This window comes from Mustela lutreola, chromosome 8 (assembly GCF_030435805.1).
Source record: "Mustela lutreola isolate mMusLut2 chromosome 8, mMusLut2.pri, whole genome shotgun sequence".
Lineage (NCBI taxonomy): Eukaryota > Metazoa > Chordata > Mammalia > Carnivora > Mustelidae > Mustela > Mustela lutreola.
The window spans coordinates 33961223-33983462 of NC_081297.1; the positions used below are offsets into that span (position 1 = coordinate 33961223).

At 40.6% G+C, this 22240-nt stretch overlaps 1 protein-coding gene across 4 annotated transcripts in view; it reads left to right on the forward strand.

Moving 5' to 3' along the window:
* CCNY (cyclin Y) overlaps positions 1-22240 on the forward strand; it is a 328449-nt gene that overhangs the window by 225593 nt on the left and 80616 nt on the right. For all 4 annotated transcript variants that reach the window (XM_059184275.1, XM_059184277.1, XM_059184276.1 and 1 more), the window contains one exon: positions 20506-20580. In XM_059184275.1, coding sequence (XP_059040258.1) covers positions 20514-20580 — 67 coding nt within the window. In that variant the 5' untranslated portion in view covers positions 20506-20513. The remainder of the gene's footprint in view (positions 1-20505; positions 20581-22240) is intronic.

The window sequence follows — 22240 nt, forward strand, 5'->3', positions numbered from 1 at the left end:
GCATATTTTATTGAGCACTGTTTACTAGATTAACAAACCAGGAAATATGAATGACCCTTTGAAGGCCCTGGAAAAATCTGGCTTTGTTTTTCTTTTATAGTCATGCTGACTTAAAATAGCAGACTGTAGGTACTTTGCTGTAACATTATAGCCCTGTGTTTTTCCTCTTATATTTACCCCATGGCTCAGGTTTTGCAGAAGAGTCACGATTTTTGCATGCACTGGTGTGTGTATAATTGTACTCACATGTGTCCAAGTTATAAAGTTGACTTCACCATTCACCAGGTAGTTACAGAGAGAGAATTCACCGGTTCTCATTCTTTCTGTGTCTGTTTCTCTCAGTGCAACCTGGATCAGAGCCTGATGTGGCAGCAACGCTTGAGCTCTCAGATGGAACAAAAAGAGAATTAAGACTGAGCCTCTATTGTGCTGGGCTAATTGCCTTATTGATTCAGCTTTAGAAATGAAATGGATTGTTTAAACATTTTTTGTTTTTGTGATTGTTTTAATTCAGGTTTTATTAAACTGGGCAGCAGATCTTTGATGCCAGGATTCTGAGGCACATTTATTTGGATCTTCTTAGTGTAGCTTTTCTGAATGCAAATCTTGTCCATCTGGCTGCCTATTATCCATCCCTCTGAAGCTCAGCAGACTTGATTAAATTCAGAACAGCTCTGCCTTGGTAGTTGCATGTCAGATTTTATCATTAGTTATGCATCACATTTCCCTGTGTCTGAGGTGACCCCTCCCCCTGAAAGCATGGTTTTCCTTAGAATTGGAATGTTTGAAAGGCAGGTTATAGTTACAGTTTGAGGTAGGAAGTAAATTCTTTCTCTTCTTAAAATAGAAGTTATGTATTAGATCTAAAAGTGGGTGAAATACTGATAGGTGATTTTTTTTTTTTTTTAATTTGCAGATGTGATGAATTTGACTGCCAGGAATCCTAGAAGTGCTGTAGAGTGACATATAGGGACTAAAACAATAATCTTCAGATTCTGTGGGATATAAATGGCTGTAAAAGGGGTTGATTGTTCTGCTTTCTCTGTCATCTGTTTTATATATATGCCATCTGAATCAAGCAGTGAGCCAGTTCTTTACTCTTCCTCTCTGAAAATTCTCCCTGGAGAAGTACCTTAAGTTTTCACATTTTAGTGTAGCTGTCCAACCAGGTTTTCTAACGCGTTGGCTCCACTGTATTTGTCCTAAACTGTGTATTCTGTTTTTCCATCTTTGAAGCGGCACTCTTTTATAATCTTACTTGCCTATATACTTGGCTTATCTAGTTTCTTTATTACTTTCAGATAATCACTGATTATATAGGCATGGTTTTAGTTTTAAGAGTTTTCTCCATTTGGTTTAGATGTTACGTGGAATTAAAATCTCTGGTTGTGACCACCCCACTTCAGTCTGGTATGTAATCAATGTTCTCTTTCTCAACTCTTGGTGTCCAAGAGCTCTTTTTTTTTTTTTTTTTTTTTTTAAGATTTATTTATTTATTTGACAGACAGAGATTACAAGTAGGCAGAGAGAGAGGAGGAAGCAGGCTCCCTGCTGAGCAGAGAGCCTGGTGCGGGGTTCTATCCCAGGACCCTGGGATCATGACCTGAGCCGAAGGCAGAGGCTTTAACCCACTGAGCCACCCAGGCACCCCTGTCCAAGAGTTCTTGGTTGTTTTGTCCACAGGTCTCCCTACCCATTCCTTCTTGATAGACAGGACTCAGCACAGGGAGACTATACCCCTTAGTGCCTTTGGTTTCTTCTGATAGATGGTGTACCTTGCTAGAAATAAGTAGCAATTGGATCATGAAACAGATCTGTACTCATTTTTTAAAAAGATTTTATTTATTGACAGAGATCACAAGTAGGCAAAGAGGACGGCAGAAAGAAAGGGGGAAGCAGGCTGAGCAGAGAGCCCAATGTGGTGGGGTTTGATCCCAGGACCCTGAGATCATGACCTTAAGCAGAAGCTTAACCCACTGAGCCACCCAGGCACCCCTGTACTCATTTTTATAATGAATCCTGCACATTTATTTTATTGTAGTCCAAATTCAGGCTTTATTTTTTAACTTTCTTCTAGGGAAATTCATAAATGTAAAAATAAAGTTGTATTCTCTCTAAAATTATTCCACCTGTTGTTTACGCTGTTTAATTTTTTTGCCCCCCCCCTTTGGGGTGTGTGTGTGTGTGTGTGTGTGTGTGTGTTCTTTGTTTAAAAAAACAGAAGTGGTACCTTCTCTACAAGGTCAAAGAGGTGTTTTGTGTTTTCCTATAGGGTAGTTTCTCTATGTTTGCCTTTGGCTTTTTCGAAGTGGGCTTTTTGGGGGATTTCATGTCAGTGTGCTGACAGACTCCAGCCAGCAGATCTCAGAGTTGTTGATCCTGGTGGCTGTGTACCTATACCTGGTCACTTTGATGAAATTGTACTCTTTTCTCTCATTTAAGGTTGAAAAGAATCAGTTTTCTCCTGCTGTCACAGTTCATTGGAGTTTTCTTTCCTGAATTTATTTGTTCCAACTCATAAGGAGTCTATAAAAGATTTTGCATTGTGGGTGTTAATTATGGAAGAGAGATTTTTATTAGATTACTCATTCATTCCTCCTTCATTCAGCAAATTTGTGGAATGCTTAACTCTGTGTTGGATGCTTGAGGCATCAGTGATTGTTATTGCGCAATAAACAGGATAGAAGGTCCCTTCCCTCAGATCCCTTCTCTCAGAGTTTCCATTGTAGTGAGCAGGGAGGGATGAAGGCAAAGTACTATAATATTACTTATCTTCCCCGTCTCTTGCCTCAGCTGTCTAGAATGCGGGAGACACGTAGGGAGTGGGGCCAAAGCCCATGCTAAAGTCTGTGTGCTAAAATTGTAAACCAGTGCTCCCCAAACCTGGCTGCATATCTTATTCATAAGGAGTTTCCACTCTCAGGGAATCATTGCCTAGGTGTGAGGGGGTGCCCCTGCTCTAGGCTCTCTCCTTGGTGGACTCCTCATGCTCCTTCTTTGCTTTCAGCCTTTAACAAACAAAATAGCTTGCTTTCTCAGTCCTTAGTTAAAAGTCAGTTAAAAGCAGAAAACTGAAAAGAAAGAGTGCTAACCCACACACAGGGAGGGAGGAGACAGAAAAATCAAATGGGAGAAGCAGAAACTCCTTCAAACTCCTCATGACCTCAAGGCCACGCCACACAGAAGAGAACAAACTCTATTTAGCACTCATAGGCAAGTCCATCATATTTTGTAAAGAAATTTTATTCTGTTAAAGATTTTAGATTTAAAAGAAGGTAGAATTAAATGGAATTTACTCAGATGGGATTCCTCAGTTGACTCTAGAGGGATGCAAACACATTGTGAGGGAGAGCTGAGAGAAGGCTCCTAGGGCTAGAGCTCTTAGCAGAGAGGACCATGGAATCTTCTCCAAAGGTATGACGGAATTAAGTGGATGGTGTCGCCTGAGGCATCATGACACTGAGCAAGGAAGGTCCCCATTGTCTAGAGTTTGTAGGAAGGCCTATGGTAGAAGATTCAATGTTTTGTTGGAGTGACTCCCCGTCTAGTAGAGGGGCTGGGAGAATGGCTTTCTGGCTCCCACTTTTCTGGCTCCTACCAAGCTCAACCCAACATGCCCTTATGACTTGCCTAGAGGCTGAGTTTGGGGAGGGAGTTACTATCCCCATTACTTGATCAGACATGTACTGGAGGAGCACCTTCTCAGGGGCTCACATTGTTTTGCAAATTGTGGGTGGGATATTTCACAGCAGGTCTATTAAGTGTGGTTAATTTATCTCCCATTACTGGCTGATTAAAAGAAAGAAAGGGAAAAAAAGGGGGGGAGGTGTTACTGGCTGAGATAAATACATTGGTACAGCGTAAAACATCTGACAGTCTGGAAATGAAGACACAAAAGCTCTAAAGACTTCTGCCCCTGGTAGCTTTTGGTCCAGTGTTGCATGCTTGTGGAACAATAGGGGACATTAATATAGAATCTTTGAATGTCAGAGGTGGTTTCATGGGTCCAAGGTAGCATTGTGTTATTGAAAAGAATGACCTTTGTCTTTGGTCAGATCTCCTTGCCCTACCAGGCCTAGAATCTGCCCACTCCTTATAGCTGTGTGAGCTTGGGGGGATTTTCTTTAACTTCTCTACACCTCATTAGAAAAAAATTATCGTGAGGATAATTTTAACAAGTTTCAGAGTTATGGTGGGGAATTGGATTTCCTGTAGGTGAAATGCCTTGGTACAGTGCCTGGAACATAGCATACACTAAGTATTAAGCTGTTATTATAACTATAACTTGAGCAAATGGAGGGGAGGAAGGAGAATAATACCTCTAACAGAAGCTCAGAGGAAACAATCAGCATGAAATGTTTATGGAACATATTTATTTTATCTGCTCCATTACATAAAGTTTTCTGAAGTTTCATGAATATGACATCGAAGCGATATGACATGGTACAGTTGAAAAACTCCTTACTCAGTTGCCTCCTTGTTTTAGCAGGTGAGGTTCAGTTGTTTTATTATTTAATAATTTATTGAGCATACATTGATAGAGAAGGCTCTGTGCTAAACCTATATGGTGTATGAAGGTGAAGAGGATATAGTACTTGTTACCATAGGAGCTTGTGTGTGGAGGTTGGGCTCAGACATCCAGGTGTCATAAACTGCAGAAGGAATAGGAGGGATGGGAAGCAGGATAGGGCTGTCCGTGGACTGAACAGACTGAAACACTGGCCCAGGACAGGGATGCCTGCCAGGGCCCTGTGGTAGCCTTGCTGATGACCTCCTAGATATGGAAACAAAGGGAAAAGATCTGAAGGATGACACTTTCTACACCCTGTGCTTGAGGTTTGGTTGAGGGTTGACAGTCAAGGTATACTTTATTTAAGACCATTCCCCAGCATCTTGGAAATCTTTTGGGGGTGCCTTGTAGCAGCTGATGAAAATTTGATCCAAAGATCTCTTGCTCGTGTTGTATATTCTTTGTGATAAGTATGGGCTTTCAATGGTTTTGTATTTGGAAGTAGAAAAAAATGTCTGATTTATTACTTGGCTGTCTCAACATTAGTAACTTTATTTGCCCCTCATGTTATTCAGTGTAGCCTACTTCAAAATGCGTAAATAAATTTTGTTGTGGACTGAATTTTCTTATGCTTTTATGTGTTTATCCGCAGCACACCCGACTCCCCTACACATTCTCATATTATGTACAATGTAAGTTGCTTCCCAGTGTTCCCCCCAGACTTAAGGCATTTGCTTGAATGTTGGCCAGACTCTGGGGAATGGAAAACAGAAGTTTGATTCTAACTCTAAAAATCAAGTCTTTACAGCTTAGCCATAAGCCTTCAAAAGTAGATTGGATAGGAATTTTTATGATGGTTTCTTAGTATTACCGTAAAGTAAAACTGCTTTTTTTTAAAATTTTTATTTTTATTATTATTATTTTTTTAAAGATTTTGTTCATTTATTTATTTGACAGACAGAGATCACAAGTAGGCAGAGAGGCAGGCAGAGAGAGAGGAGGAAGCAGGCTCTCTGCCGAGCAGAGAGCCCGATGTGGGGCTCGATCCCAGGACTCTGGGATCATGACCTGAGCCGAAGGCAGAGGCTTTAACCCACTGAGCCACCCAGGCGCCCCCAAACTGCTATTTTTATTAAAATAACAATCTTACAGTTTTATATCTAAAGAAACAGTGTTTTTCCAAGTGGTCATGTTAAGTGGAGCTTTTTTTTTTGCCTCTTTTGGAATGGTATTCGTGCCATTCTACCAGCCACAGAAGGATCTTGGTCGTCTAATGACTGGATAGTTTTCTTCTCTGTTCCTCTCCAATATTTCTACTTCTTAGGATTTCCATTTAGCTTCTCTTCATCCCTGCCCTTGCTCCTTTGCTATTGTTTTGCCATTTCAATCCAAGAGGCTCCTCAAGAAGGGGCTTTGTAAAAATCCCCCCAAACACTGAGATGCTGAAACTGGGAACCAAGGTGAGCCTCATTCTGAACCTAGCAGGAAGCAGATTAACTTTCAGAAATAAAGAGGGGAAGGTCTCTTTCTGCTGTAGCTTCTGTGTTGCGTGCTGCATTTGGCACGTCCCTGTCGGCTGCTCTCTGTGGCAGGTCCTCAGGCTGTGTCAGTGGGACTTCTTTTTGGAATAGAGGGTTGGTGATTGAAAAGTTGCCCCCCAGCCCAGGTCAGAAGCACCAGCCATTCCCCCTGTATCAGCAGCTTGCGAGGTAGGAGCCACCTGCGTCCCAGATGACATTGTTAGCTTTCCTCAGGCCCGGGGGCTTTTTACCACAGTGTGTTGTTCATAGCTTTGCCATGGGAGAGGCAGAGGAAGAGAAGACGTGGTATTTTTGGCATTCCTTAGGATTGTCTTGTGTATCAGCAATATCATGCTTCGATTAGTGATATTTGGGGAAATGGATACAAAAAAGCCAGCCCTATTGGTGAGGTGTGGAGATCTCTGTACCTTGAATGCACAGTTTGTTTTTCAGCAGATGGAGGTTCCTGATCTTCATGGCTTCTGAGTGACTTCTTTCACTGGAGGAGTGCAAGCCAGGGTTTTGCATTATGGAATCTTACAGAAGGAAGAACCAGTGATTTTTTTGATGGTAGGATTCTAAAGAGACATGACCTAGTAGAGGGTAATGAATAATGAAACCCTGGCATCATCACCAAGTTTAGAAAGGAAGCAGAATCAATGAAACTAAGACATTACTATTTGAAACAAATGACATCATTTACAAGATCTTGGGAAGTATGTATGTCAAACAGAACTTTTAAAAAGATTTATTAAAACAGTTAAAAAGATTAAATTTGGCAGTACATCCTTGGAGAGAAAAGCAAAAGCAAAAAAAAAAAAATCCTCCTTCAGGACTTCATGCATATAAGCAAATGATAAACATTTTCACAGCTTTAAATTTCTACCACCATTTGCTTTAAAATAAGCAGTGGTAAGCCTGGTTTTGGAAAGTAAATTCATGCTTTTGACCTCTTCTGGTCAAAAGAACCTAGAAGGTCAGGGGTTACACACTGGCCATCATTTAAGGCTTCAGAATAAATAAATCTTCAGAGAAGATTCAGGAAACTCTTGCTTCGGCAGGATTTGCTACCATTGTCCTGGATGGTAACAGGTTATCTTGTTTAGACTTGGGGGAATGGTGTTGGGAAATGGGAAAAATGAGCAATTAAAGGCACTTAGCATGGCTGTTAGTGTTTGGGGTTTAACTGGGTTAATAGACTGTTGCTTTCCCACAGGTAAGATAAACCCAGCAGCACATCCACCCTGTGGCTCTTCCCTGCTCCCTCCCTCCACTGTGCCTACTCTCTGTGCTGGGCCCCGTTACCAAATGCATTGGGTCCCTCTGTAATATCTTCAAGTCCATCCACTTCTCTTAACCACCTTCCTTCCCCCCTGAATTATGGCAACAGCCTCCTTCCTTCTCGTCTTCCTTTGTTTCATTTTTTACCCCCACTGTGCAGCCATGGTGATTTTTCTTAGGTGTGTGTTTAATTATGTCACATCATCCTTCAGTAGCTTCTTGGTGCCTTTGCAGTAAAATCCTAACTCTTCCAAGAACTTTTTCTCACCACTTCTCCTTACACTCTTACATATTTTAAGTGTGTCCTAAAGGCTCAGTATGTGCTTTAAAAACAAAACAAAACAACTTTGTGCCTTTGGTATGCTAGTTCTGCATTTAGTACCCCTACTCTTAACACATTGAGGCTAACTAACCCCGTTTTGGAAGCCTCAGCTTGCTCCTTGCTTCTCCCATAGCACTTGCCCCTAGCAGAACACTTAACTACTGTTGGCTGTTTTGTCTGGTTCACTCCTCCCCTAGCCTTTACCCTCTAGTGGGCCACAGGCTCATTCACCAATGTATTCCTTGCACACAGTGACGACATCAAATTGATTCTCAATGAACAGTTGTTGATTGTTGAATTAAATAATGATGAGGGAGTTAAATATCTCTTCCCTGGCGTTCTGGGTGTCATTTGGGACACTTTTTAGTTGCCTACAGTAGCACATTTTGTCAGTATTGCCCATATGTAAAAGACTAGGTATTTGCCTGGTATTAAAGTATCAGTGATCCAAGTGGTGTTTTTCCTGTTTCTGTGATAGTGTTAATTCATGCCTCTCAGGAGAGGCTGGTTGCTAGGAGATTCCTTCTCTTTGCATTAATCTACATTTGAGTTAAAGGTTGGGCCTTGCAAATTTTTCTTTTCCTTTCTTTCGAAGAGCTACTTCGCTTGATCATGATTTTATGTTATTTACAATATTCAGTTAATTATTGTTGAGCCTTTGGATTTTGTACACATGGTCCTTTTCCTAATATGGTACTGATTCCATATGGTCCCCATGTGGGCCCATGAATCCCGGCTGGCTTTAACCTGCATTGCCACTGATTGCAAAGAAGGTGTGAGAATTACCATCATCTGTATTTTATTGAGATTTGGAGAAGTAGCATGGCTAAGTAGCTAAGCAGAAACCAGAATTTAGTGTTTTAGCTTTCAGTTGCATTTTTAAAAAATACCTTGTTGTCTGCTGGATTTCAAACACTGCAGTATATGCTTAATAATTTGATGCCAGGACAAAGTAAGCATTTTTCAGTTAATTCATCTGAGGCAAAATAAATAAATAAATAAATAAATCAAATGCAGATTTTTCTTTTCTCTCCCCCCCTTTTTTTAAGATTTTATTTATTTATTTGACAGAGAGAAATCACAAGTAGATGGAGAGGCAGGCAGAGAGAGAGAGAGGGAAGCAGGCTCCCTGCTGAGCAGAGAGCCCGATGCGGGACTCGATCCCAGGACCCTGAGATCATGACCTGAGCCGAAGGCAGCGGCTTAACCCACTGAGCCACCCAGGCGCCCTTTTTTTTTAATTTAAACTTGTCCCTTCACATTCAAATTTTTTCTCCAGAGGCTATCTTTCTAAACACAGATACCACCAGCCAGATTTGTATTTTGGAACACCATAAGTGGCTTGTCCCTCATTGTTCACAGGAGAAATGCAGCTTCTTGTTCTGGCATTTGTGGTCTTCTGCAGTTTGGCCTGAATCCACTGTTCTTGCTTTGCTTCCTTTGGCTTTTCTTTCTGAACTCTCTAGGCTTGCCATGTATGTCTCCTGACTGTCCCTTAAAAAGCTTTTTTCTGTCCACCATGTGCCTTGGCCCATCCTCTTCCTTCTGGCTGAAATATACCCCCTTTGAGCAGCCTTCTTCAAATAAGAATCTGTCAGGTCTGAAATCTCATCTGTTCTAGGAAGTCATCTCTGTTCTACCAGTAATCCTTGGAGCATTTCCCATCAGTGTCCCTCATGTGATCCTTCCCACATTCTGATTTGCTTAAGAATTTGTGGAAATAAGTGTGTGTATATGGGCCGGAGGATAGAAGCTCCTGGAATATCTTGTGTTAATATATGTGTCTGCTTCAGTAGCTTGGTGGCATATAGAAGATACTTGAATTTATTCACTGACCTTTATACAGTCAGTACACATTTGGGGGATCATGTATTCAAACCAACAGTTATGGAGATAGAAGAAAATTGCTAGAACACAGACATGTAACAAGATTGGTTGGAGTGGAGAAGGACAAGTGAGCAAGCCTAGATGAGTAAGAAGGTCTTTCAGGGACCACCAAGCCTTGGCCAGATTTGAGGTGGGAGCAGGAATGGGTAGGTGGGCTGACCTAGAAGGGGCTGTTCCTGGCAGAAGGGATGCTCTGGTCAAGCCCATGAGAAACAGAGGATATTAGGTGTGTGTGTGAGGAAAACGAAGTATAAGGGTATAAGGCAAAGAGAAGTGGGAAACCAGACCAGCCAGTTGTATAGGGCTGGCCAGTGACTGAACATGTAAGCCAGTGAGAGCTTATTCTTACTTTCTAAGTGGCTGATTGTATGCAAATAACAATTGTACTGTGGGTATAACAAAATATTCTTGGATGTGTTAGCTTGTACTTACACTTCCACTAAAGCTAATATGGAAGTGAGCATGTAGTAGCACTGCTCTTCCGACCCCCAACTCCCTCTGTGATGACTTTATAACCTTCTGTATGTTCTTCCTTGCCTGACCTCTAGTGGATGTAGGCATAATCAGCAAAATGCTCAAAGGAGAGTAACGATGGGATGAAGCATGTATCCTGGAAAAGCCCCTGCTCAATTTTAGTTTCAAAGTGGAAGAGATTAGTTTGTAATACGAACTGTCACCAGACAGAGTGATCATCTTGAAACTTTCAAACACTTGGATTGATAATTCTGTGAGCAAGAACCTTGTCTGCTGTTTAGTGCTATATTCCAGCCCAACATGTAGCAAGGGGTCTGACACAGGGTGGGTGTGATGCCAAGTAAGGATGTATATGCATGTGAGTAGTTGTATGTATTTATGAGTGTGTGTATGTGTGTGTGCGTGTGCACGCAGAATATTCATATACGTATGTATTTATTTTAGCTTTTTTATCAAATGTTATAATTTTCTGTATCAGATCTTAAAATCCTTTGTTAAATTTAATGATAGTTTTTTGTAACAGTAAATTGAGCCTTTTTTTCCCCAGCAGGTTTCATGCGAACCTGCACAGTCAAATTAAGCCTTTTTAATATTACCATTATTACATTTGTTAATTGTTGCTCTAGGCCACCGTGTTTCTCAGTGAATGCCCTGTTGACATTTTGTGGCACAGTTCCTCATTGTGTGGGACTGTGGTAACAGACAAGTAGCAGCTGCTTATCATTGTGACAGCCAAAATTGTCCCCATACATTTCTAAACACCGTAGGGTAAGGGTGATGGTGCTGCTCCTTCAGTGGGGCACAATTACTAAGGTAATTGAATGAAAATAATTTCTGTATCTTAATTTGTATTTAATGCCAATAGATTTGCAAAGCCCCTTGTATTTTCTAAGTAGAGGATTATATGCAGATAATGACAGTTATGTTTCTTTCCAGTCCAGTAAATTCTCTTTGTGTTCTTTTGTTGGCCTGTCCCTTATAATGTTGAATTGAAGGTAGCTGGATCACTGCCTCCTCTCTGACCTGAGGAGAATGCGCCTGATGTTTGACCATTAAGTATGAGGATTGCTGTTGGTTTGGGGCAGATAGCCTTTATGAAGATACCTTTTATCAGATGAAAGGGATTTGCTAAGAGTCTTTTTTATTCTGACTGGTTATGGAGTGCAGAGCCACTGTTAGTTGGACTTTTTCATCCTATACATTGTTAGTTCTTGATCTCTCTGTGCTTCATTCTAAGTGATTTCCTCAGGTGTTTTTTCAGGGCACCAATCCCATGTTCAGATGAGTCTAATGTGCCATTTAACCCATCTATTTAGTTTCAGATTTCAATGACTGAGTTTTAAATTTCTGGAATATATATATGTTTACATGTATATGCATACATACATGTATGTATATCTATCTATCTATATATAGATATACATATGGACATGGGCTTTTCCCAAAATGCTCTTTTTCCCTTACATTTTTATTTTTTTATGTGTTTAGTTAGTACATACAGTTGTGCACATATTTATCTTATGGTCTCTATCCAATTGTTCTTTTATTCCAAGTTCTTGAAAGCCTAATCTTGCTATTTGTTGTGTCTTCTGACTCTTGTTTACAATGGATTGTTTCTTCCTGTGTCTTGCCAGTTGTGTCTTGAATGATGAGTCTGTCTTTAGAGGACATAATCTGGTGGAGCTCTGGGAGGCAGGCTCCCCCTGCCAGAGCAGTTTACAGTTAATTCTGTCAGGTACCTGGGGATATCACTGACATGTGACCAATTTGGTATAAATGTGTCTAGGGATTTCCTGAACTACATGTGTAGAGTAGAGCTCCAAAACCACATTAGAGACACATCAGTGGTTACCAGTTACTGAGGGATTGGGAGCCTTTTCCTCTCTTGGCTCAACCTCCTTCTTCATCTAGGTTCATGACCTTTTTTTTTTTCCTTCCAGTTTAGTTTTTGTTGAGATCATAGCCCATATATGTAAAAGCATGAGTTCCAACTTTTGTCAACTCTGTGGGCTTATATCCTACCCTGTAGGGCATTAAACTAAGGTGACTTAAAAACCAAAATACTTTTAAATCAATAAAAGGAGATTAGATTGGTAATTAGGCCAGGATGAGAGGTGAGACCTAAGACCCAGTTTACAGGGCTGGATAGCCTATCCCTGCTGGAAGACCTCAGTTCTCTCTGAGGCCTCAGGTCATTTCCCTTACTTTCTTGACATACACTCTTATAGGCATTTAAAAGGATGTCTTATATTTTATCTCACATTCCTAAGTGCTTATAGTGTGACACCTTTTAGTTTATCTGGTCTGCCATATTGGCAGGATAATCTGTCTTTAATCTTAACATTAGGGTCTTTCTCTGTCTCCTTTGGTTCATCTTAAGACAGAATAACAGTGGAGAGAGACTGGAGAAGGTGGGTGGGGGAGAGGTTAGGAGTGGGGGAAAGAGGTTGATGGAGAGAAAGAGAACACATGAATGAGAGTCAGACATGTTTGAGCAGAGAGATGCACACAGAGACACATACATGCAGGCACAGACTCGGACCTGGAGACCTGGCACACCTGGGTGTGTGGACCCAGTGATAACGTGCTCACAAAGCCACACGCATGCACTGCCCTTGGGGATGCAGGAAGCTGAAAGTAGACAGTGAAAACAGAAAATAACCAAATCTAAGTGCATTAGAATAATTGTAAGAGTAAACTCAGAATCAGTGGGAGTAGAAAAGATGGCTTTAAAATGAACTGGAATTTTGCTCCCAGCAGTTTGGTGCCACAGCAACAGTGGTTATTGTGAGTGGGGATGTAGGCTGCTGGGGTGGGACTTGCCTGGTAGCAACTGAAAGAGCAAACCAGTGCGGGGTGGGAGGTGGGGGGGGGGTGTGGGGAGTCAAGCTTTTGATTTTGGTCTCCTTGGCACTGATGAATAGAGATAATCACTGATTTTTAGTGGGACAGTGGGACAGTAGTAATTTTTAAAAAAAGTAGATCAATCTGATTTTAAGCTGACTTTTCCGATTTCATCATTGCCTTGAAAATCATAACCAGATTTAGAAACGTGTCGTTCTAAAGTTGAAATTAAAAGTTTGAGATCTTGATCATGTCAAATATTTAAAAATAGGAAACTGAGGCTGCCAGTGCAGAGTAAAGAGGTAGAGGGTGGCAAGTTACTGTTCTGTGCAGATTGTCTTTTGTGGCTCCTATCTGTATTAGACCCAGTACATTTTAGGCCTTGATATACTTCTCTGTTTTCCTGTTTTTCCTAGCTTTCTAGACCATCAGTGATAGATAATGACTCCTGGATGTTATTTTATTGCATGAATCTTTTATAACAATGGTTATAATACTGATGCTGGTTTAAAAGCCAAGATGAGCCATTTTGGATCTCTGATACTGTGACATCTGTGGAAAGAACAGGAGAAAATTAGGTTACCTGGCGTAGGAGAAGACTGCTGAATTAAGCTGGTTGGCAAGCACGCTGTTTGACTATTTTCAGTTTTGAATAAAGGATCCATCCCTTCATAACCTGTACCCAGCTGAAATGGACTCAAAGCAGCGTGACTGAATATCTCTATTAGCACCTGAAAGTGTGGCAGTAAACTCTTAGAAAGTCCGTTCTGTTAATATTTTAATTGGACTGTATTTCTTAATAAGTGTCATGATGGTAAAGAAGCAGTTAGTAGTTCAAAACTCTGGTTCCCAAGGTTTGAAATCAACTCTAGAGATTCCGTAATATTTCTTAAAACTGCCCCTTTTCTGTAAAGAATCCCTTCCTTAGGGGCTGGTTCATCATGTCATTATGGATCACCTTGTCCTGTTTTATGAGAGGTAGGAAGATCTGTATCAGGAGTGTGAAACACTGAAGTTATTTTTTTTTTTAAGATTTTATTTATTAGAGAGAGAAACAGAGAGAGAGCGAGAGAGAGAGCATGTACGCACAAGCAAAGGAAGCTGCAAGCAGAGGGAGAAGTAGGCTCCCTCCTGAGCAAGGAACCCAGTGTGGGCTCCATCCCGAGACCCTGGGATCATGACCTGAGCCAAAGGCAACAGCTTAACTGACTGAGCTGTGCAGGCGTCCCTGAAACACTGAAGTTTTAAACATCAGTCTCTAATCAGGACTCCCTAGAGAAAAGATACTGTATAACGATGGTTTAGCATCATTTTTAGTGTCTTTAACATACATATTTGAAGAGTTTTGTGTCTCTAGCATTGAGCTAGATGCTATGTAATACTGTTTTTTAATACCCTAAAATTTTAATAGCCATTCTTTATGGGGTACCTATTGTGTGACAAATATCATGCTTATTGCTTTATGTGAATATCTTCTAATCATCATGGCAATCCTCTAAATTGGGAGTTATTTGCCCACTTTGTAGATGAGGAAAATGAAACCCAGTATGGCATAGTATGGCAATTTGCCCACGGCCCTAGAATGAGCAGAGATGTATTCAAATCTAGATCTTTTATATTATAAAAGGTGTTTTTTCTACTCCACCTTTTGTGCCTCTCTTTGGGGAATGAATGATTCCTAGAACTCTAGGATAGTTGATTTTTACTTTCTAAATGTGGATTATAGGATTTAAAATATACTTTTTTTTTTTTTTTTTTTTTTAAAGATTTTAGTTATTTGTCAGAGGGAGAGAGATCACAAGCAGGGGGAGCAGTAGGCAGAGGGAGAAGCAGGCTCCCTACTGAGCAAGGAGCCTGATGTGAGACTTGATCCCAGGACCCTGGGATCATGACCTGAGCTGAAGGCACCGACTGAACCACCCAGAAATCTTGAATTTATTGTGTTCTTGATGGTTTTTTTAATTATTCTTTTTGTATTTTCCACTGGTACTTCACACCTTAAAATTAGAAGGACACGTTATTAGAACAGGAACTTGATCTGTTTTGTTCCCTTCTGTATCTTGTATCCTCAATATGTGGAACCTAGAGATGCTCATCGATTGTTTGTTGAGTGAATGAATGAAAACCATGGCAGTTTGGACTGACCTTGATAAATACCCATTGTATTCATACTCATGGTATCTAATAAAATGCTAATTTACCCTGTCACGGTGTAATTATTAAGGTAAATATGTGATAGAAATAACATGATTTTTTTAAAGTCATCTAAATACAAGTTTTGTTACACTATTAATGTACTACAGCCCTTTGAAAGTCGAGAATGCATTCTCATGCCCAGGAAATAGCTGATGGAGGTAACTGGAAGGGGAAAGACACAGACATGGTTACCACCCCAAAGTAGTCTTTGTTATCAACAGGACTGAACATACGTAGTATAGACTCAGTGCCTTTTTGTTCACCTCGTTGAATTGAATGGCCTTGCTGGAGTTGGGGCAGGAAGGGGGAAGCAGTATAAATTTTTGACTCTCAGAAAGAATCCAGTGCTTTAAGTTCTTTTGTTTTAAGCACACTATTCTCTATCTCGTAGCATTTGGTTAGATACCCTGTTCTTCATAATTCACTGGCTGGTCCTCTTTTCTGATGGGATCAGGTATTTCATCTTGTTTCGCTGACTAAATTGTAAGTTCCTGTAGGACAAACTGCATCTCATCCTTCTGTGTGCCCCTTCCAGAGATTGCCCAAGTGCTGACCTCACTTGCTGCAGAGCTGTTGGCCCCTATGTGGTGTCACTAGCCAGCTACTCTCTGTGGGTCTTTTCTTGGGGATGGCAGTATTGCAGTGGGGTTTTATTCTTTCAGTAAGGATGGTGTTGTCGTCACTAAAATTATACTTAATGACATCCAGCCTAGTGAGTATTTAATTTTGTAAGTTATCACTTCTCCTCATTAAGTTGGCACATCAGGTAATTCAAGAGCTTGATGGGGCTGTATGTGCTCTGGGAAGGCGGGTGGGTCTGATGGCAAAGCTAGGGCTTGTGGGTTTCTAAGAGTGGGGTAGGGGAGGGTGAGGAGTGTTTGTCATAGTGGTGAATTGGAGGAGGATTATGGGAACAATTAGTGTTTATGACTTTAAAATAGGTAGTATACTGTCAGAACTGACTTCACAATGGTTAGCATTCCTTAGCAGTGAGGTTTATTTCATCTGTCATCTCTGATCTTAACCTTGTTATTTCATGACTTTCTTCCTTTAATTTTTGACACTCAGAAACATCACTGAGAGGTGCCTGGGTGGCTCATTCAGTAAAGCTTCTGACTCTTGATTTTGGCTCAAGTTATCTCAGTGTTGTGAGATGAAGCCCTTGTGGGGCTCCACTTTCCACAGGGAGTCTGCTTGAGATTCTTTCTCTCCTTCACCCTCTGCCCCTCCCCTTGTTCGAGAGCTCTCTCTCTCTCAAAATAAATAAATAAATCTTTTAAAAGGAAAATAAAGAAAGAAACATCACTGAGCTGAACTGAAATCATTACACTCTTCCATATGTGTTCCAGCTCATTCACATCTGGGATATCATTTTTCCTAACTTTCTACAGTGTGGGGATTTTTTTCTTTATGGCTAAAGTAGCAGTTTTGTCATGCTTGACTTCAGAGTGTAAGTTTGAGTGATATGGCAGGTTTATTCTGCTTGGCTTGTGAGAATGCTGCCTTTTCTCATTTTTTGTTCCCTGAAAAGTTGGTATTCCCTTGCCAAAGCACATACTGTAATTGCCATATTTCTCTTCAAGATCTGGGGCTCTTCTGTGTAGGAAACACCTGGCAGTGCCTTATACCTTTGTATTCTGCTCTTGTGCATATGTAAATCAGTGCTAGGTAAACCAGGTGCTGAGGTTGGCCCACCTTCACATGAATAGTTAATAGAAGTGGGGCTTTCATACTTGCCCTATGCAAAGTTAGCCCATTGACCTACAGTTGGCAAGAGTTTTATTACTTTCCACTCTGTGGTTATGGAATATGGATCTGGGTTAGGATTGCAGAAAATGCAAACCAGCATGTTGTTAGATGCTTTTTTTCTGAGTAATGCCCTGGCAACTCATGAAAGTGTTGAGCTCGAATGTGTTAACCTCTGGGCATGTTTGCTGATAAAAATTAGTCTGTGTTCTTCAGCAGTGTTACATGTACTCTTTAGAAGCAGAGATAGCCTCGATTTTTCTTTGTATAAACTTCCTGGTTATCTCCTTCAGGATCTAGATCCCAAAATTTAAATTCCAGGGAGAACTTAAGAAAGATTATGTGAACCCAGCTTTAGAGGCTTCTGGATTTTCCTCTGTGTCGGCTTTTGCCTCCTTTCTCTTTTGAGCTCCAGTCCTTCTAGGGCAGTCAGGATCTGAGGCAAGGTCGGGGCCTAGTAGGGGTAATGGGAAAAACTTTGGAGTCTAGATTTCAGATGGAGACCAGAATTCTGGTTCACGTTCTATTATCACGCAGCTAGGCCCTTAACCTCTGCACAGGAGAGCAAGTGGTTGTCCTCCCCCATGGCCCCCGCTCAGCTTAGACTAGGACGTGTGCAGTGTACTAACAGGGCGGCTGCGGGCAGGACAGAGGCTCCTCCCCGGGGGGGGGGGGGGGGCCTCGTCCCTCACAGCACAGTGTCTTTTATCACGAGTTCCTATAGCATGTGGCCAGTGCTGGTGGGGCAACTCAGCTTGGTGGCTTTGCGCAAGGCTCCCCGGACTTGTGGGAAGGAGAATGCAACAGCCACAGCCCAAATTGCTCAGGGCATCTCCTGGGAAAATCCATGTGTGCTGGAGAAATAATGTCCAGCCACCTAGTGTATAACAAAGTCTTACATCATTTATCACAAATTGTTTTAAAACATTAATGTTTGAAATGATGAAAGTTAAACAGATGAAAATATGCTCAATGCAGAAACTTAGAAAACATGGAAAAGAGAAAAGTGTCTCCCTTGCATTATTCAAAGGTAACCAAGTGTTAGTGTATATTCTTTTAATATGTATACTATGCCTGTGCATATTCCCCCCCCCTACCCAAATGATACCATGCTGCTTTCTTCACCTAATGACATATGGTATTACTGTTTCCATGTGACTAAAATATTCTTCACATTTTTAAAATTATATGAAGTATTTTTATTGAAGTATAGTTGACATGCAGTGTTAGACTAGTTTCAGGTGGAAACATAGTGATTCAACAATTCCTTACATGAGGCTGTGCTCACGGTGAGTAGTGTGGTTCGCGTAAGTGTTTTTTGGTGGCATAGCATTCTCCCATCTAGGCACACCATTAGTTACCATAACAAATGCCCTGTTATCGGCAGCCTTCTCTCAGAATCTGTGAATGTCTCCATTCTTAGCCATTTCTAGGGTTTGTGACCATTATAGTATAGAATCCTTATCTCTAGGGATTGTCCTCCAGGACATTTCTTAAATTTAAAGCAGCAGGATCTTAATTCCCTAAGAAGTGGCAGTCTTGTGTTACTTGGGCACCACTTTTGTCTTGAAAGAGAAAAACTACACTTTTTGTTTGTGGTGTTTTACAAACCCCTAGTGAACTTTTTAATGATAAAGTGAGGCTGCATAGGGTGGCCTGCCTGTGTATTTTTCAAATATCTAGGTTAAAATCTGTCACTTGACAGTCTTCTGCCCACCCCAGCCCTGCAAACAAATCCCTCAAAACTGGTCTGGTGGATGAGTTCAAAATAGATGCAGTGCTGACACTGTCCAAGGCTAGGGCGTTGAGTTTCTGTTACTCTACCATCAGCATGGGACACTGCAGCACCTTGTTTTTCAGTCAATACTTCTATGGGGACCGTAAGTTAAGATTTTGGAAGTTAACAGCATCCATCGTGGTTGGGATTACATATATGCCCTCAGTTTTCATATGCTGGAGTTCTCAAAAAAATAATTGAGTAACATATTTGTTACTTGACCTTTTTAAAAAAATTTATTTATTAACTTTTTAAATAAAGATTTTATTTATTTGAAAGAGAGGGAGAGAGCATGAGCAGGGGGAGAGGCAGAGGAGAAAGCAGACTCCCCACTAAGCAGGGAGCCCAATATGGAACTCTATCCCTGGGGTCATGACCTGAGCCAAAGGCAGCTGCTTAACCAACTGAGCCACCCAAGCGCCTCTGACTTTTTCATAACAAAATCCTATTTGAGCAGGAAACCCCGTAATAAAGACTCATATTCACCAGATTTATGGCCAAATTTTATCTAGTTCAAATTGAAGCAAGTGTGAACAATTGTCTTTTTTGGCTTTCTCCTTCCATAGCTTTTAGCTGTGAAACGGCTATACTGTAGATATGATTTTAATAGTTGTCACAGAAGAAGGACCAGATAATTGAAATAGCATTTAAGATTCAAGAATGCATTGTTTAAATCAGGCACCCAGGGTGAGGTCAGGAGCTGTAGTCCAATAAGCCATTGGCTGATGTAGGGAAGATTGCTTTACTTCAAAGGTTTGTTGAGGTGAGTCTCTGTAGATAAGTGGTTAGGTGTTGCTTCCCACGTGTATATGACCATCCTTTTTTCTTTTATTTTTGACTTAATTAGCTATGAAAGCTAAGGATAGATACCATCTATTTTTATTGGCCTTGAGTAGGTTTCTTTGCAAATTTATTGAAATGAACTCAAAATAGTCTTTGTTCTGATGCTGGAAGCTGATTTGAAGACCATTCTGACTTTCTAGTAATTTTGGTTTTCTTTTCCCTCCCCTAATTGAAATCTTTTGTTTTGCTTAACTATTTTTTCCCTCCCCTTGAAATCATTTTTTTTTTTTTTTAAAGCTGGAAAAACTTCTATGATGGGATTCTAAATTGTTTATACTTTACTGACAAGCCTCTAGCTCTTGGAGATTGTTTGGAGGCAGGGATTACAAAACCAAATGCCCATGGGGTGGTGGGAAGGTCTGAGAGTGAGGAGCAGTACCTGATGGGTGTCACGGAGGCGAGAGGGTTGACCGCTGAGCACTGGAATCTTAGGTCTCACCCGGAGGGGCCAGCAGCTGCTGCATTCAGCCCATTGTGACCACTGGGATGGGAACCCAGTGGAAAGAGAAGTTGGAAATAGATTTTTGTCTCTGTGTTATATGTTTGAAATATAAAAATCATTATGTGTTTGTCTGTGGCTCAAACAAAACCTATCCATGGCCCGAGATTATCCCCACCGTTGGCCAATCTGCGGTCTTTGCTCTGAAGGATAAATTGTGCTTTTTTAGAAAATAACAGTTTTAAATCAAGTAGTTTGTGAATGCAGATTTGGCTGAGATACTCTATTTTAATCACCTTTAACAAGGAAATACTGCTTAAATAATGGTAGATTTTAGATGAGTCGGTTGTAGCACCTAATTCCCTTTAATTGAGGTTACACTCTATCTTGCTATTTTGTAGTATCCTGGGTGCAGAGTAGGATTTTAAAAAGAAAATGGAATTTGAGGCCAACAGATCTTCCACCAAGTGTCTAATTTTTATGGGTGACTTTCTCAAGTTTCTAAATAGCAGTGTTCTCAATTGAACCTAGAATGTATTAACATAATAACTTAGGTTTTTGCCAGAATCCTTGAATGTATTATCAGTTAAAAAACCTGAAAATTAATGTTGACTCCCCTGAGTTATCAAATCAATATTTATGTGTTTTCTTTTTCTTTCTTTAAAGATTTGAACATGGAATTCAATCCTTCAGACCATCCTCGGGCCAGCACAATATTCCTTAGTAAATCTCAGACGGACGGTAGGTTACTAATTTATTTGTGTTCTTAAAACAAAACAAAAGGCTCATGTTGGTAACCTAAGTCTTGACTTTCCACTAGTTGTGATTCTTGAGGTAAAAGTAGAATCCCCTTTAGTAGCCCCTCAAGTGTATTGTTGGATGGTGTTCTCTGGAGGTTTCTTTCCTTTGTATGTAGTAAGTTATGTTTTTAGAACTTCCTTCCTTCCTTCCTTCCTTCCTTCCTCCCTCCCTCCCTCCCTCCCTCTCCCTCCCTCCTCGCTGTTCTTTCTTTCAGATTTTATTTATTTATCTGAGAGAGTGTGAGCGCACAAGGAGGGGAGCAGCAGGCTTCCCTCCCACCCCTGCAAGCTGAGCAGAGAGCTGGATGTGGGTTTTGATCCCAGGACCCTGGGATCATGACCTGAGCTGAAAGCCGATGCTTAATGGACTGAGCCACCCAGGTGCCCCTAGAATTTTCTTTCTTGAAGCAGCTATTATCCTCATTTTGCTCGTCAGCTGAATTATTTCTGTATGTATTCTATACTACCAGTTTTTACAACAGTCAGACATTTTCTCTTAAGAACTGATACTTGCATAAATCTCTAAAGATCAGAAGTGTTTGGTTTTTTAGACAGTTTGTAGAAGAAAGCAAAATGTAATCCTTGAATAAAATAAAATAAAATCCCTGTTATGTCTGTTGTGCCATTTGAGAGCTGAGTTAAACCTGTACACTAAGGGTAAATGCTTTCTTTTTTGCCAAACTTCTACTACCCAGATTATTCTGCAGTCTTTGTGTTTGTCCCAGGAGTATGTGTGGAAATTCTGTTAAACGTTTTTCCTCTCTTTTCAGCCCCTAGCTTATCTCACTGTTCCCTGGCCTTTGGCTACAAAGGACAGATAAAAGTTATACAGTATAATGAACATGAATCTTCTCAGTTGGTTTCCTATAAAACAGTAGCCAGAGAAATTTGTTAAATGACCATGAAGTGACCAGGATATTACATGACAGTGCTGGAGTCCTGTGTAATTCAATCCCTGACAGGTCTGGCAAATCACTAAGCCCTCCTTTAGAGAACATCCTAATTTGACTAGAAAATAATCAAATATTTATAAGACAGACTTCATTTATAAGAACTGATAACTTTCCAGTAATGGTTAGGTGACAGTTTTGACATGTTAAAGTGATATTGATGATCATTACTTAAGCAGCCACTGACTTGATCTGAAAGAATCTGGTGCATTTATAAAAGTCAGTCAGTGTTTCCAAGCATAAAAACAAATCGTTATAGGCATCAAATACTTTAAAAATAAGTTTTAAATATATCAGGTAAAAACAAAACAGGATACGTATTTCTTGGCCTGGTAAAGTGGGAAGTCACTGGGAGAGGTAGGAGGAAGGGCAGTGATAGAAGGCAGGAGGGTTTGGAACAAGGAGAATATAAAACAATTAAATTTTGCACTTGATGCAAGATTGGCATACTTTCAGGTTTGGTTCCTGTTTCTTGTGACTTCAGGGTATAGACCAATATCATTCAGGAAATTTTCTTTTCTTTCCTTTTTTTTTTTTTTTTAATTAAATGCTTGGAAACAGAGAGCCCGATGTGGGGCACGATCCCAAGACCCTGAGATCATGACCTGAGCCAAAGGCAGAGGCTTAACCCAGGCACTCCTCATTCAGGAA